Raw genomic sequence first — 13,473 nt, forward strand, 5'->3', positions numbered from 1 at the left:
AACGTTCTTATGGGAACGCCCATAAAACACTGGGCATTTTTATATGCTAATGGGGCCGCACGCCGACCAACACCCCTCTCCACCCCCCCACCCGCCGGCACCTAGCAAGCAGACTGTTCGCCGTGGGTGCATAATGCACATGTGCTAAAATGCGCATGCGCAGTACAAAAACATCGGTCCCCGTGCGAACTCAGCCCTGCTGCGAACGGACCAGAATAAGGGCCAATATCACATCTACTATCTCATCTGCGATCACTGCGTCAACATTACAAATTAAGCCAACACCCATTGCACACAATCCTACAAAATTTAAATTGTGATCATTTTATCTAAACGCAGCACCAAGATAGCTGCATCGCCACTGTGCCATTGACATTTGTACTATGCCAAACAATGCATTTGCTACTCACTTAAAACCCAGCAATTGGTTAACTGATTGCCATTAATTAATCTATTAACCAGATTATTTTAGACAGTCATTTTGTGAGACACTTGGTAAAAAAGACAACATAAATAAAAGTGTTACTTTTGTACACTGCAAAGAGTTAATGAATGTCATTTGGCATGCCCCAGACTACACAGCATTCCCTGCATCCGTGTGAGGAGCATCAGCTGGCTGTGATTATGCAATTATTATCCTGAGCAAAGATGATTTTTCAGCAGCCGTCAGTGCTTCCTCAGTCCGCGGTAGTCCTGTAGTTTTTCAGCCAGTGGGAATGATGCCTTCACATTTTATACTATTGGCTTCGCAGTTTTTGCAAAGGCGACACCCACTACACGCCCTGCATCGCAGAATTTGTGAACCCCTCCCATTGACACGCCTCCGCCATTCTTTTTCCCTCGGTATGAAATGCAATCACTCATGCTGTCGCTTTGTGTGATCACAAATACATGCTTGGCGTGTGCGCATTACGTTGTGTACCGATAGTTGCAATTCAAATTTGCAGTAGCAACTGATAAATAAGACCCTTTATCTCTATGGAAACAATATATTTGAAGTTGCTGAATGGAACGTCTCATTATTGTAGGGGTGAGCATTCATCTTCATGCTGAATACATCAGTTTTTTTATTATTATTATTATTATTATTATTATTTTTCTGTAACCAATTATGGAGGCATGAGATATCAATAAGGTCGATACAAAAATCAGGATGCTGATGGCGAACTTCTTACTTTTTATATTTTTGGTGTGCATTCGCAACCTTTCCCCCACTGCATAACTACACATGTGTAACAATATCAATATATTTTTATGCCATATCCATCCAAAAGATTTATACAGGACCACTGATTTCTACATTATACAATGACTACTCTGTACCAGCAACTAAAGATGGTCAAACTCTCGGCTAGTGTTGTGTAGTTTCCAAACAGGGATTTAATAAAATATTAATCCTAAAAATAAAATGGACTAACAGCTAAAGGGGGTCATTCTGAATGATTCACTCCCCCGCACGTTCGCACGGTGGAGCAATGTTTTCCGTCTGCACATGCATGTGCAAGAATATTTGGCATGGGAGGGGGGGGGGGCATTCGTGCGGGCAGTGTTTAAAGCACACGCAAAGCTGCAAATTTCGCTGCTTTGCTTGTGAACCAGAATGACCTCCAAAAGCCCTGGTGCTCAGTCCATAAAACAAGCAAAAAAGGAATACATTCCATTAAACAGCATAAGGACAAAGGATAGAATGCTCTAAACCAGGACAGGCTGACCTGTGGCTCTCCAGATGGTGTGAAACTACAAACCCCAGCATGCCTTGCCACAGTTTTAACACTCCCTGATGGGATTTGTAGTTTGACAACATCTGGAGAGCCACAGGTTGGCCAGGCCTGCTCTAAACCAGAAATGTGGGAACTGACGGAGTGGGGCAGCGGTTGTTAGAACATTCAGTCCACAGTCTGATACTGTACTTGATCCTAGTTACTCCCTTTATCTCTCAGCATCTTTTCTAAGAATAGGCATCCATGTTTGATCATCTGAACAGATTGATTTCCGGCGGGTAATTCTGAGGCGGATTGTTTCACCAAAAGCGAGATGGTTGGGTGGTATTAATCATATATAATGAAAGCCAAACGCTGCTCCTTACCTCTGTGTTGCTGCCAGCGGCCACACACACACAATTTCTCAGCATGACAGAGACCTGGCTTCCATGCAGCGTTGTTGGCCTCACCTTACATGCTGCGGTGCACAATTTATGGATAAATGCAGATACCGGGCCTCATTCAGAGTTGGGATCAAATGAAAAAGAAGCAATTGTCACCTTAATAAAACCATGTTGGACTGCAGAGGGGATGGTGGGTGCTTAAAATGTGCAGAGAGATTTTTAGTTGGGGCACGTTCTAGCTGAACTGTATATTTCAGTGCTAACACAGAGCAGCCTAGTATATGTTTTCTGCATGTAGAAGCGAAGCAGACAGTATTTGCCCTGCATGTAAACCTTTTTTCCCCAAAAAAGGTACCATATATACTCGAGTATAAGCCTACTTTTTCAGAACATTTTTTATGCTAAAAAAGACCCCCTCGGCTTATACTCGAGTGAGGGTCCCGCTTGAGTCAATAAGTTTTCCCAGTTTTTTGTTGTAAAATTAGGTGCCTCGGCTTATATTCGGGTCGACTTATACTCGAGTATATACGGTATTTGCACCCCTTGTATTGCAACATGGTTTTATCATTTATGCTGTTTCTATAATATAATATTTTAGAATATTTATAAAATAACCTCCTGTGTCTACGCAGCTGGCAGAACCACAACAAGTGAGGAACTGGAGGATATGTTGGAGAGCGGAAACCCAGCCATCTTCTCATCAGGGGTATGTCCCTATTTATTAACCTTACATTAGCAGTGACCGTCTGCGAGCAGTGTGACAGCTCACACACACGCCCATTCTTTCATTTATATTTGTCAAGTCAGTGGTGGAACTAGCCAGCAGTGGGCCCAGGTTCTAGTATGCAAGGGGCCCTCTGCCCCCACATATGTGGCAGTGCTGAACTTATTTACTCTGGGCTCACTGCAGAGTACAGAATAGCCTCTCTGCCCATCTTCCCGCTTTCTTCTGGCCAGTCTTTTACTGTTCATTGGTCAGCACTGCTCAGTGTCAGTGACATTGAAAGTGTTTGCGGATCACTGCGATGTTCAAATCGCCATTGGCATTGAGCCCAGGGCATGTGCCACCACCTTAATCCGGATCTATGACTGTGGCGGGGGTCAGTTCAGTATGAAAAATGCCCATATTTAATCGTATTCTGTTACATATTTATGCACCACATAGTGTGCTGGGTTACCCAGAATCCCTTGCCACATGGCAACATTTAAGCAGCAACATTTAAGCAGCAGGAGACAAAACAAGAAGTAATTTTAGGATTATTTTATTCCAAAAAATCCACATTTTTTTGTTAACTCACTTATGGGATTTTATTAACAAAGTGCTGAATATCCACTTGCAGCACAAATCTTCGGCCATGTACCTCATTTGTACAAGAACGCTGATTTCTATGGAAAGCTGTGTACACACGGGGGCGATAGGGGTTGAAATTGCTGGTAATATGGTTGCTGGCGACCATATTGCCAGTGATGGGAGTGTGCCCCGGCGATAAATCGCCGGGTGCGCGCTCCCGTTTTCAGCCCTGTTCTAATCGCTGGTCGCAGGAGCTGGCTCCTGCAACCAGCTAATTACCTCTGCGGCTCCCCCAGCAGAGGTTCCTTCTCATCAGCGACCATCTCTGGTCGCTGATGAAAAGGGGACACTGAGCATTATATCATACCCTCCAACATGACCCATTCCATTAGGTACAAAATGCTCTGTTCCTGGACTTACCTGCCAGTGGCAGTTACAGAGGTGGGGCTCCAGCACAGTCCAATATTCAAAGAGGGGGGGTCACATCAACTGCCAGTAAGTCCAGGACAGTGATGTTTGGGGTGGCAGTAGGTGTGGCTCCCCTTTTTGAATATTGGACTGTGCTGCAGGCTCACATCTGTAACTCCCACTGACAGGGAAGTCAAGGAACAGAGCATTTTGTACTGTACCTAATGGAATGGGTCATGTTGGAGGGTATGTTATATTGCTCAGCAATATATTGCTGAGCAATATATCTCCCAGTGTGTACGGGGCTGAAGAGAATTGGTCTGAAGTGTGGCAGGCAGAACATGCTGGGACATGTAGTTAACCCACAGCTGGCAATCTATATGTGCAGGATATGGCATTTGTGTTTTTTTAGTATAATTAGATAAAAGTCGGCTGATTTGCTCTCTATTTCTTCTCTCCTACGCAAGTACATGTATTATCTCTACAGGTCCCCATCACATTCAAGCAGCGTCTAGCATGAATTAATAGATGTACCGCGAAGACAGCATTGTCTTCCTTTACGTCATCTCTGCTGTCCACGGACGGTAATCGCTCCCTGATCTTCTCTTCGCAGATCATAATGGACTCTAACATTACTAAACAGGCTCTCAATGAAATCGAGACCCGGCACAGTGAGATCATTAAGCTGGAGAACAGCATCCGGGAGCTGCATGATATGTTCATGGACATGGCCATGCTCGTGGAGAGTCAGGTGCGTTGAATCTCTTTGTCTATGGTTCTTATTCACATTGAAGGGTGGAGGCTCCCACTCGGATGCATTTACTGCATAAAAGTTTGTTGACATATATTAATAAACATCCCGTATTTTCCCTTTTACCATAATATGTTAGTTGACACATAAAATGGAGGTGCTCTTGTCAACACTTTACTTGGCCATTGGGTTTCTCACCCTGGCTCCTGTCTTTACTCCCCATGCTGCACGTGGGATGAGCACTCAGCTGGTAGGTGCCAACCGCTTATATGTTGTGATGAGTGTTGTCAGTCTTCTTTATTGTCCTTTTCTCTCTGCGTGTATATAGGCCACTTTTCATGGTAGCGTTATCATTCAGATGAAGTATACAATATAAAAATGGTCATTAATTATGTAGACCCTGTACCTCTGTAAGCTAGAAGGTCACCATGAATTAACATATTTCAATCAACAGCACATCAAACACTTCCCACATATATCATTTGCATTTGTGTCTCCTGCTGGCACCGCAATGCCCGTGGTGGCTACGTAAAGAGCAATGGCAGAATGGTATCCTCACATTGTAGTTCTATTTACAAATCTCAATCAATTAGACAATTTCTCCCTATTTCTCGCTTAATATTGCTGGGTTTTGTAAGGAATAATGGGGGTTATTCAGACCCGATGGCGCGGGTATGAATTTGCAGGCCGGACGATAATCGATAGACTGCGCGTGTGTTTGGATTGTAGTACACATGTGTGAGGCCGTACTGCGATAATATCTAGTGTTCCCGCTAGGCTGTTTGCGCCCTGCCCCTCTCGCAGCGCCCCACTAAAACCTCACAGGAAGCCCAGCGTCGCAGTAGACAGCGATGCCCGGCGCTTTCCCGGCAGCATAGTGACTTCGGAGGGGCCGGGCCCAGCCGCCGCCGTCATCAAGGGGGCGGGCCCGGCCCCTTCGAAGTCACTATGATCACTTTGATGACGGTGGCGGCCGGGCCTGCCCCCTTTCATGACGTCGGCGGCCAGGCCCGCCCCCTGTCATGATGTCGGCGGCCGGGCCCGCCCCTTTCATGGCTGCGGCGCCCCGAGCATGCCCCTCTTGTGACGATGGTGGCCCGGGACCGCCCCCAGCTGTGACGTCAGCGGGTCCGGTCCGCCCCCGGCGCCCTGCTCGCTGTGAAACCTAGAGTGAACACTAAATATCCTGCTACTTTTTTAACTGCTGGCTGTACAGAAGTTGACTGACATGAAGCCGGCATTTGGGGGTAGTATCCGTCCATGTTCTAGGAGTGTCAGGGAAAACGCAGGCATGGCCTGGTGTTTGAAGGGAAGGTGTGGGACGTCAGCTCCGGTTTGGAGCTGACAGCTCGATGGTGAGCGGCTTGAATTTGGGCCGAGTATACCTGATCACAGGGCTCTGCAATTTAGCAGAGCAGCGATCAGGTCTGAATAACCCCCAATATCTGCAATGGTTTATAGCAGTGGTTCCCAACCCTGGTCCTCAAGTAGCCCCAACAGTGCATGTGTTCCAGGTCTCCACACAGAATCACAGGTGACATAATTAGCTCCACCTGTGGATCTTATAAAATGTGTCTGAATAATGAGTGCACCTGCCGGGTGACCTGGAAAACGTGCACTGTTGGGGGTACTTGAGGACCAGGGTTGGGAACCACTGGTTAATAGCATACAACCCTGGTGAACATCTTGGCAGTAATCTGCCCATATTTCTATATATACCTTTGTTGTCGAGCTTTACATTTATGGGAATTGATCCTGCTTGCTTTTCCCATAGACACTCCACCTTTTGTGTAATCTATAATGAATAAACACGGAGATATATGTATGGAGTTGTGGCTTTAAGCTCTGCATTTAAAGTGGAACTAATATTAAGTGAAAAACACATTTAGGCTTTGCTCTAAATATTTGTGCTGCAGAGATGTTGGGCTGCTCCGGAGACTCATCTACCTGCTTTGCCGGCTCCTACACTGTGACAGGAGCCAAATGCTAAACAATGTCACAGTGCAGCACTAGTGGCGTCACTACCCAGGTGCAGAGGGTGTGGCCCACACCCAAGTGTCACCATCAAAAGAGATGACACCAAAGTGCCACTTCTGCAGATAGAGGAGAAAGCCAGCATCTGGAGTGCCAGAAATGGGCTCCTCTGAAACAGACCCCACCCTTTTCAGCCACGATAGGGGTGACAGTGTAGAATTCGCACTGGGAGAAAATATACAAACTCCACACATTTACTGTGATTGAATCGATGCCCCAGGTTGCATTATTAATCACTGTACCCTAATACAGCAGTTTCCACAACACATTCTTTACCATTTTCTGTGGGTTTCTGAGTTCTGTGTCTTGCTGTTGTAGTCTAGCATTACATCTTGTGGTCTTACATTGTCTTGTAACGTTGGCTGATAAAACTTACTTTGTTCTGATGCAGGTTACAGCTGAGCGGAGCAGCAAGTGGGGCTGACAGTCACCCACAGAAGAACAGGTAACGTGCAAGTGATAAAGATTTAACTACAAAGATATTAAGTATCTCTCTTTTTTTGGCCCTCTTCTGTTCTCCCTCACTCTTCCCGTATCGCTCTCTTACTTCTCTGTCCCCTGACTGCTGTCTCCTGCTGTTATTTATTGTCCTGATTGTGTCTCTGTACTTGGAACTTCTTCATGTTCTTTTTTGTGCATTTCGTCATTCACCTTCATCTCTTTTTGTGCACTCTTTCTTCTACACTTTGCTTTTCTTACTGGAGTGTTTTTCTTCTCTCTCTCTCTCTCTCTCTCTCTCTCTCTCTCTCTCCTTCTCGCTATCTTCCATACACGTTGTCATTCACCTACTAACCGATGACGCATGTCCGCTCCTGATGTGTACACGGCTACGGTCACTTGCATGTGTCTTATCTTGTTATGTCGCTTTTTGTATTTCTACAACCTTTCTTCTCTGTGTTACTTTCTTATCTCTTGATGTCTTCCGAAAATCTCTGGCTCCTTCTTTTCGGCCTCTTCTATTCCTCCCTTTCCCTGCCCCCTCTTTCCACACACCATCAGGGAGAGATGATTGACCGTATAGAGTACAACGTGGAACATGCCGTAGACTACGTGGAGAGAGCCGTGTCTGACACCAAAAAGGCTGTCAAGTACCAGAGCAAAGCCAGGAGGGTGAGTGCCTGTTGTTTACATAAGAGGGGTAGTGGGCAGAAGAATTGAACCATGATTGTTTAAAGCTTCCTGCGCAACGTAGCACGTTATGGTTCTGCAACTGTCAAAATCAGTATCTGCATTTGCAGCAGCCGCATGCTAGGTGTTATGGGCCCCATACATCAGCAATCACAATTAATGGATTTCCAGATCCAGTGATTTTTTTGGCCAGATAAATGGTTTCTACATTCTATTTGACTTGACCACACATTACAGATTTATTTCAGTGATCGGCAGATTTTTCCATCTAAAGATTGCATCTTCATATCTGGAAATTGCCCAATCGATTGCTGTTCATAATGTAAATAGATGAAGAAGATGAATTGGGAATGCCCACACATATAAAAAAGATCCGCAGATAATACCAGATTATTAAGCATGTTTAAAAATCTTAATCAGCAATCGATTGGCGATCCCTATTCATTTTTGATTGGGATTGCCAAAAGGGGGAGCCCACACATCTAAAATTAATTGTGGCAATCATCTCCAGATCTCAGGATTGTCACAATTAATTGCTGATGTACAGTATGGGGCCCATAAGACATATACACGACATGCCCACAAGACAATGCCGTTCCCTATGATACCCAAATATAAAGGGAGAGGGTTTGAATTGATTCCCTTTAACAGATGTGGGCACCACACATTGGGCCAGATGCACAAGGGGGGTTATTCTGATTCCCTCGTAAAGGCACAATCACTCTCTAATGGACAAAACCATATGCACTGCAGGTGGGGCTGATGTCACATGTACAGAGAGAGTTAGATATGGGTGGGGGGTGTACTTCAAACTGATATCTATATTGCAGTGTAAAAATAATGCAGCCAGTATTTACCCTGCACAGAAACACTAAAACACCCAAATCTAACTCTCTCTGCACCTGTTACATCAGCCCCACCTGCAGTACACATGGTTTTGTCCATTAGAGGGTAATTGTGCCTTTCTGAGTGAATCAGAATAACCCTCTAAGCTTCGAAAGTGGTAAAATGGAGACTGATAAACAGCCAGCCAATCAGCTCCTACCTGCCATGTCACCGACTGTGTTTGAAAAATGTCAGGCAGGAGCTGATTTGTTGGTTGTTTATCACTCTGCATTTTATAAGCATCTGGCCCATTATGGTGATCTGTATTATGCTGTATTGTATGAGAAAGCCATTTTGTATGCAGAAAGCAAAGCCAGGACTTGAACTCAATGTAATCTAGAGGTGACATTTGGTGACTTTTATTCTCCTGTTCCCTGCAGAAGAAGATCATGATCATTATCTGCTGTGTGGTTCTTGGTATCGTCATTGCATCAACGTTTGGAGGGATTTTCGGATAGAGAGCGGAGCGGCAGCCACAGATTGCATGTTCTGGACATATCAGGAAAAATGCGGCACACCGCAAGAGCCGCACCAGATGGTGGGGGATGAGAGAGCGAAACACGCTTCCCGAGAGGAGAGCCCCTCTGCATGACTACCCAGTGTGTTACCCAGCGCACGGACCCAGGGAGAGACTATTGGGTGTGGGAGGGGGAGGAAGGGATATACACAAAGCCAGACCGCTGACTTGGCATTGGATGCAATGATACCCCTTCTTCCCTTCATGAAGAGCATTCTCCAGCAATGGACCCAAAGTTGGTGCTTTTAGGGATCAATATAGGGTTAGATTTCCTGCGCTGCCTTTATATTCTGTCCCCCGTGCCCACCAGATGCCTTTTGGGTTTGGATAAGGATTTGTCTCTGCCACAGCCAACTAGACACCAGTGTTGGGCCAAAGTGCCAAGCAAAACCAATTTTTACTTCTTTTACTTAACACGCACATTCCTCCCCCTCTGGAAAACATGATAACTTGGGACAGCGCGCTGGGACAGACCATGTCGGCCTCTCCTTTGCATGACAGGGGTTCAGTGTTTGGTTAAACATTTTAAAGTTGGGATATGTTTTGTGTGATCCTTGTCCTTTATTTTAACCTCTCCTGGAGAGGGGCACACCCCCCCCCCCCCTTTTTTTTTTGTATCCTATGCATACATTCCATTTTGTAATTGTGTGAGCAAGTTGTCCACCAGTGTGTGTGTGTGTGCGTGTGTGTATGTCTCTCCAAGCCACATATGCAGACAAATCAATGTGTGAGAAGACTCCTATGTACTGGAAGCTGTGGAGATGTCACAGTTGGGCAGGGCGGCGCCATCAGTCGGGTTGACGATGGCAAACCACGCCCTCATGTGCCTTACGGCTTGCACCAGTCGGGAGCTAACCCCTTTTAGAGCTGCAAAGATCACAGTGGTTCCCCAGCTCAGAAGGGATTATCACCAGCATGCTTTGTGAGGAGAGTTTTATATTTGGTGTTCTATCTACCTGGTGTACTGTATGTTGTCAGAAGCCTTTGTGCGGCATTTAATAAATGATGTGAGTTTGGGAACATTAAATGAATCCAATTTTTCATTCCGTTAACTATCGACAAATAAGTTGTACAGGGAAGAATTCATTTAGTCACAAGACTTTGGCACAGCCGCACCCCTAGGAGGCGAGAGAAGATCATTACCCGTAAACCTCTTGTGTCCGTACTACTGGGTACTGGTAAGTGAATCGAGACTGGCTGGTACTTTACCTCTCTCCTGGGTTTGATAAATCCCACTATAGTGAGGTACAGTTAAATAAAATTACAAATATAAGACTGGTATAATGCTACACATAATGGTTGACAGAGAGTTGGGAAAGAGAAGGGCGGAAAAGTGTTTCACTAGATTAGTAAAATACCTTATGTAATGTACGAGTCACTGACTTGCATCCATGGTACACACCGATGTGTTGCTCTAATTACGAGGTGACTCCGCAGCTGTTGTTCAACCAGGATGTGGATCCCATCTGATTCAAATACTGTATCTAGGATCAGTGACCAGTGATCTAATTACTGACTCCATATGAACCATTAGGAGGGATTCGGTATGAAATCCCGACGGTCAAAATCCCGTATGGGTCAAAATACCGACAAGGACAAAATCCCGAAATTTTAAATCCCGACAAGGACAAAATACCGACATTTAAAATCCCGACATATACAATGTACAGGTTAAACAGTCAACATGAATGTCTGTCGACAGGTCCCGAGGTTGACATGGGTTTATTCACTGTTTTTGACCCGAATGTCGACACGGTCGACATGGACACAGTTGGAAGTGAACCGCAGTCCCTCGCATCGCTCGCAATGCTTCGGGCACGGTGCCTCGCTGCGCTCGGCACACTATTTTATTCTCCCACCACGCCCTAGTGGATGGTAGGGCATGAAATACCGCCTGTCGGCACATGTCGAGTCAAAAAACAGTGAAAAAAGCCATGTCGACCTCGCGACCTGTCAACAGACATATTAATGTTGACTTTCCCCTTTACATTGTATATGTTGGTATTTTGACCTTGTCGGGATTTTTAATGTCGGGATTTTTAATGTCGGGATTTTGTCCTTGTCGGGATTTTGTCCTTGTCTGTATTTTGACCATCGGGATTTTGACTGCATCCCATTAGGAGAGCCCGGGGCACTCATCAGCTCCCGTAAACAGCTATCTGTATTATTGTGAAGGTTCTCTGACACACATACTACCAGCATGAGCAGTAACATTGCATAATCATGCATGAGTGCCAATTACTGAGAAATAACTTTTGGACACTGTATACATGCATTAACATGCAGGAATAGATTTGTTTAAAATGCTCCCACCCATGTCCTATAGGAACGGTGTGAAGGATGGAGCGACTTAGTCTAGTGCTGTCTCCTAAAACAGAAATTTCCCAATTTCCCAAACCTGGGGCCTGATTCAGAGTTGATCTCAAAATCTTTCACAAGTGGACAAAACCATGTTGCACTGCAGGTGGGGTAAATGTAACATGTGCAGAGAGAGTTTAGAAACAAAATACCCCACCCAAGTCTCTCTGGACATGTTACATTTACCCCTCCTGCTGTGTCCATATAAGAATGATTTTGCTTTTGCGATCAACTCGGAATAAAGCCCTTGGTACTCAGTGCAGCCAAAGCTGGGTACACACCAAAAGATTTATCTGTCCAACCAGTCTGGCGGTACCAAAAATCTGGAAATGTATATGAGCAAATGACAATCCAAAATTTTCTCCCAAGTGCTAGAAAATAGATAAAAACAATTGATTGGATTAATTTGGTAGAATATTGACTTAACCAATTCGTCTAACTGACCATTATCTGTTTATTACACTATTAGGGAGCAAATTATTGATAGTCATTTGCTCCCATAAATTTCGTAGATTTTTAGGGGAGGGGGGGGAATTGGGTGTATCCGCACAGGCAAGTGCTATAGCACTAGTGAACCCCAAATGAGATAATTTTGTGTGTAAAGCTCGGAGGGGGTGCAGCCAAAGACAATAAATTTACCAAAGAAAAAAGGACAGAGAAGAATGTCTTTTTTGTTGGCGCACAAAGATGAGTTTGAAAAAAGTTATATTTTTAAAATTTTAATGTTTTAATTCATATATTAAAATAAGTACTGTCCTAGGAGTGAAATATTTTCCGGATATATGAGAGAATTCTTTTATCTTTAATTCAGTTTTTAAATTTTTATTAAAATATTTATATGGTTGTCAGTGTCCTTTATTTGTTCTTAATTTGTTCCTTATTCCCAGGGGAGGTTAATTTTAAATATCTTTCTTAGAGGAGAATTTATTTATCTCGCTCTTTTTGTCAACTCCCACTGTGTTAAAACTGTGTGTGATATAGTTGTGGTTTTACTTCCTTAGTGAGCAGAAATATGTGCTTCAGTATTCTTTAAATTCTGTGTCACTTTTGCTTTAAATAGTCCCGTGGGTTCAAACAATGCGTGGCGGTTTGGCATATATATTTATCAGTTTCGTGCTCTAAGTGTATAGCAATTGATTGATTTCCCTTCTTATCAGCCAGTTCCCTGCAAGTAAGAGAATGCACAGGGATTTATTGCTGAGAGTGAGGAATATCTAATGCCTTTTGTGTGTCCACAGACTTAATATCCAGTTTTATCAAACTGTTCCTGCGTATCTTTGCCTTGTCAGGTATCTGCAAAGTACGCTGGGATGTTGCGTTGATGTAAGACAATCAAAAGCGCAGATTTTAAAGGGTATCCAGCGATCTGGCATACACACCATCAGATATCTGCAAGATATGCTAAGATACCGGATTGGTGCACACAGATTTTAAAGGGTATCCAGTGATCTGGCATACACACCATCAGATATCTGCAAGATACGCTAGGATATTAGATTGGTGTACGCAGGTTTTGAGGGGTATCCAGTGATCTGACATATACACCATCAGATATCTGCACGATACATTAAGATATTGGATTGGTGCGAAGCAATCACACCTGCAGATTTACAGAATATCCGGCAATTTGACATACATACAATCAATTAAAGCAAATGTCTAATGCTATTATGTCGCTGTTGTTTTAACTCAATTTGCGGTGTATCCAGATTCTGGTATACACTTCGTCACTTTATTGTGACTTGTGTTGAATTTTACCCATCTGCGGGTGTCTCGCTGATTTAAAGAGTGTGCTTCAGTTTGGCATATACGTCTGTCAAATTTATTTGACTTACTTTCTGCGAGTGTTTAAACTGATTCACCAATCTCTAGTTTACCAGCAATCCCTGTGTATCCTCACTTATCCGGTGTTCATAAGATACATGTAGAATAAATCCTATCAATCCCACAAGATTTTTTTGGATATAATTGTGATTTGGTGTGCACACCTAGTATAC

General features: G+C 44.2%; 1 protein-coding gene across 3 annotated transcripts in view; it reads left to right on the forward strand.

The window, feature by feature from the left end:
- STX1A (syntaxin 1A) overlaps nucleotides 1-10,145 on the forward strand; it is a 120,664-nt gene extending 110,519 nt beyond the window's left edge. Inside the window, exons 7-10 of one of the 3 annotated variants that reach the window (XM_083172074.1) lie at nucleotides 2,737-2,810; nucleotides 4,417-4,554; nucleotides 6,980-7,033; nucleotides 7,588-7,698. In XM_083172074.1, coding sequence (XP_083028200.1) covers nucleotides 2,737-2,810; nucleotides 4,417-4,554; nucleotides 6,980-7,012 — 245 coding nt within the window. In that variant the 3' untranslated portion in view covers nucleotides 7,013-7,033; nucleotides 7,588-7,698. Of the gene's footprint in view, nucleotides 1-2,736; nucleotides 2,811-4,416; nucleotides 4,555-6,979; nucleotides 7,699-8,981 lie in introns of those variants that run through there. The other 2 variants (XM_083172072.1, XM_083172073.1) reach the window with 2 other exon arrangements.
- The last annotated feature ends 3,328 nt before the right edge of the window (nucleotides 10,146-13,473 follow it).

The sequence above is a fragment of the Crinia signifera genome, chromosome 2 (genome assembly GCF_055691185.1).
Source record: "Crinia signifera chromosome 2, ASM5569118v1, whole genome shotgun sequence".
NCBI lineage: Eukaryota > Metazoa > Chordata > Amphibia > Anura > Myobatrachidae > Crinia > Crinia signifera.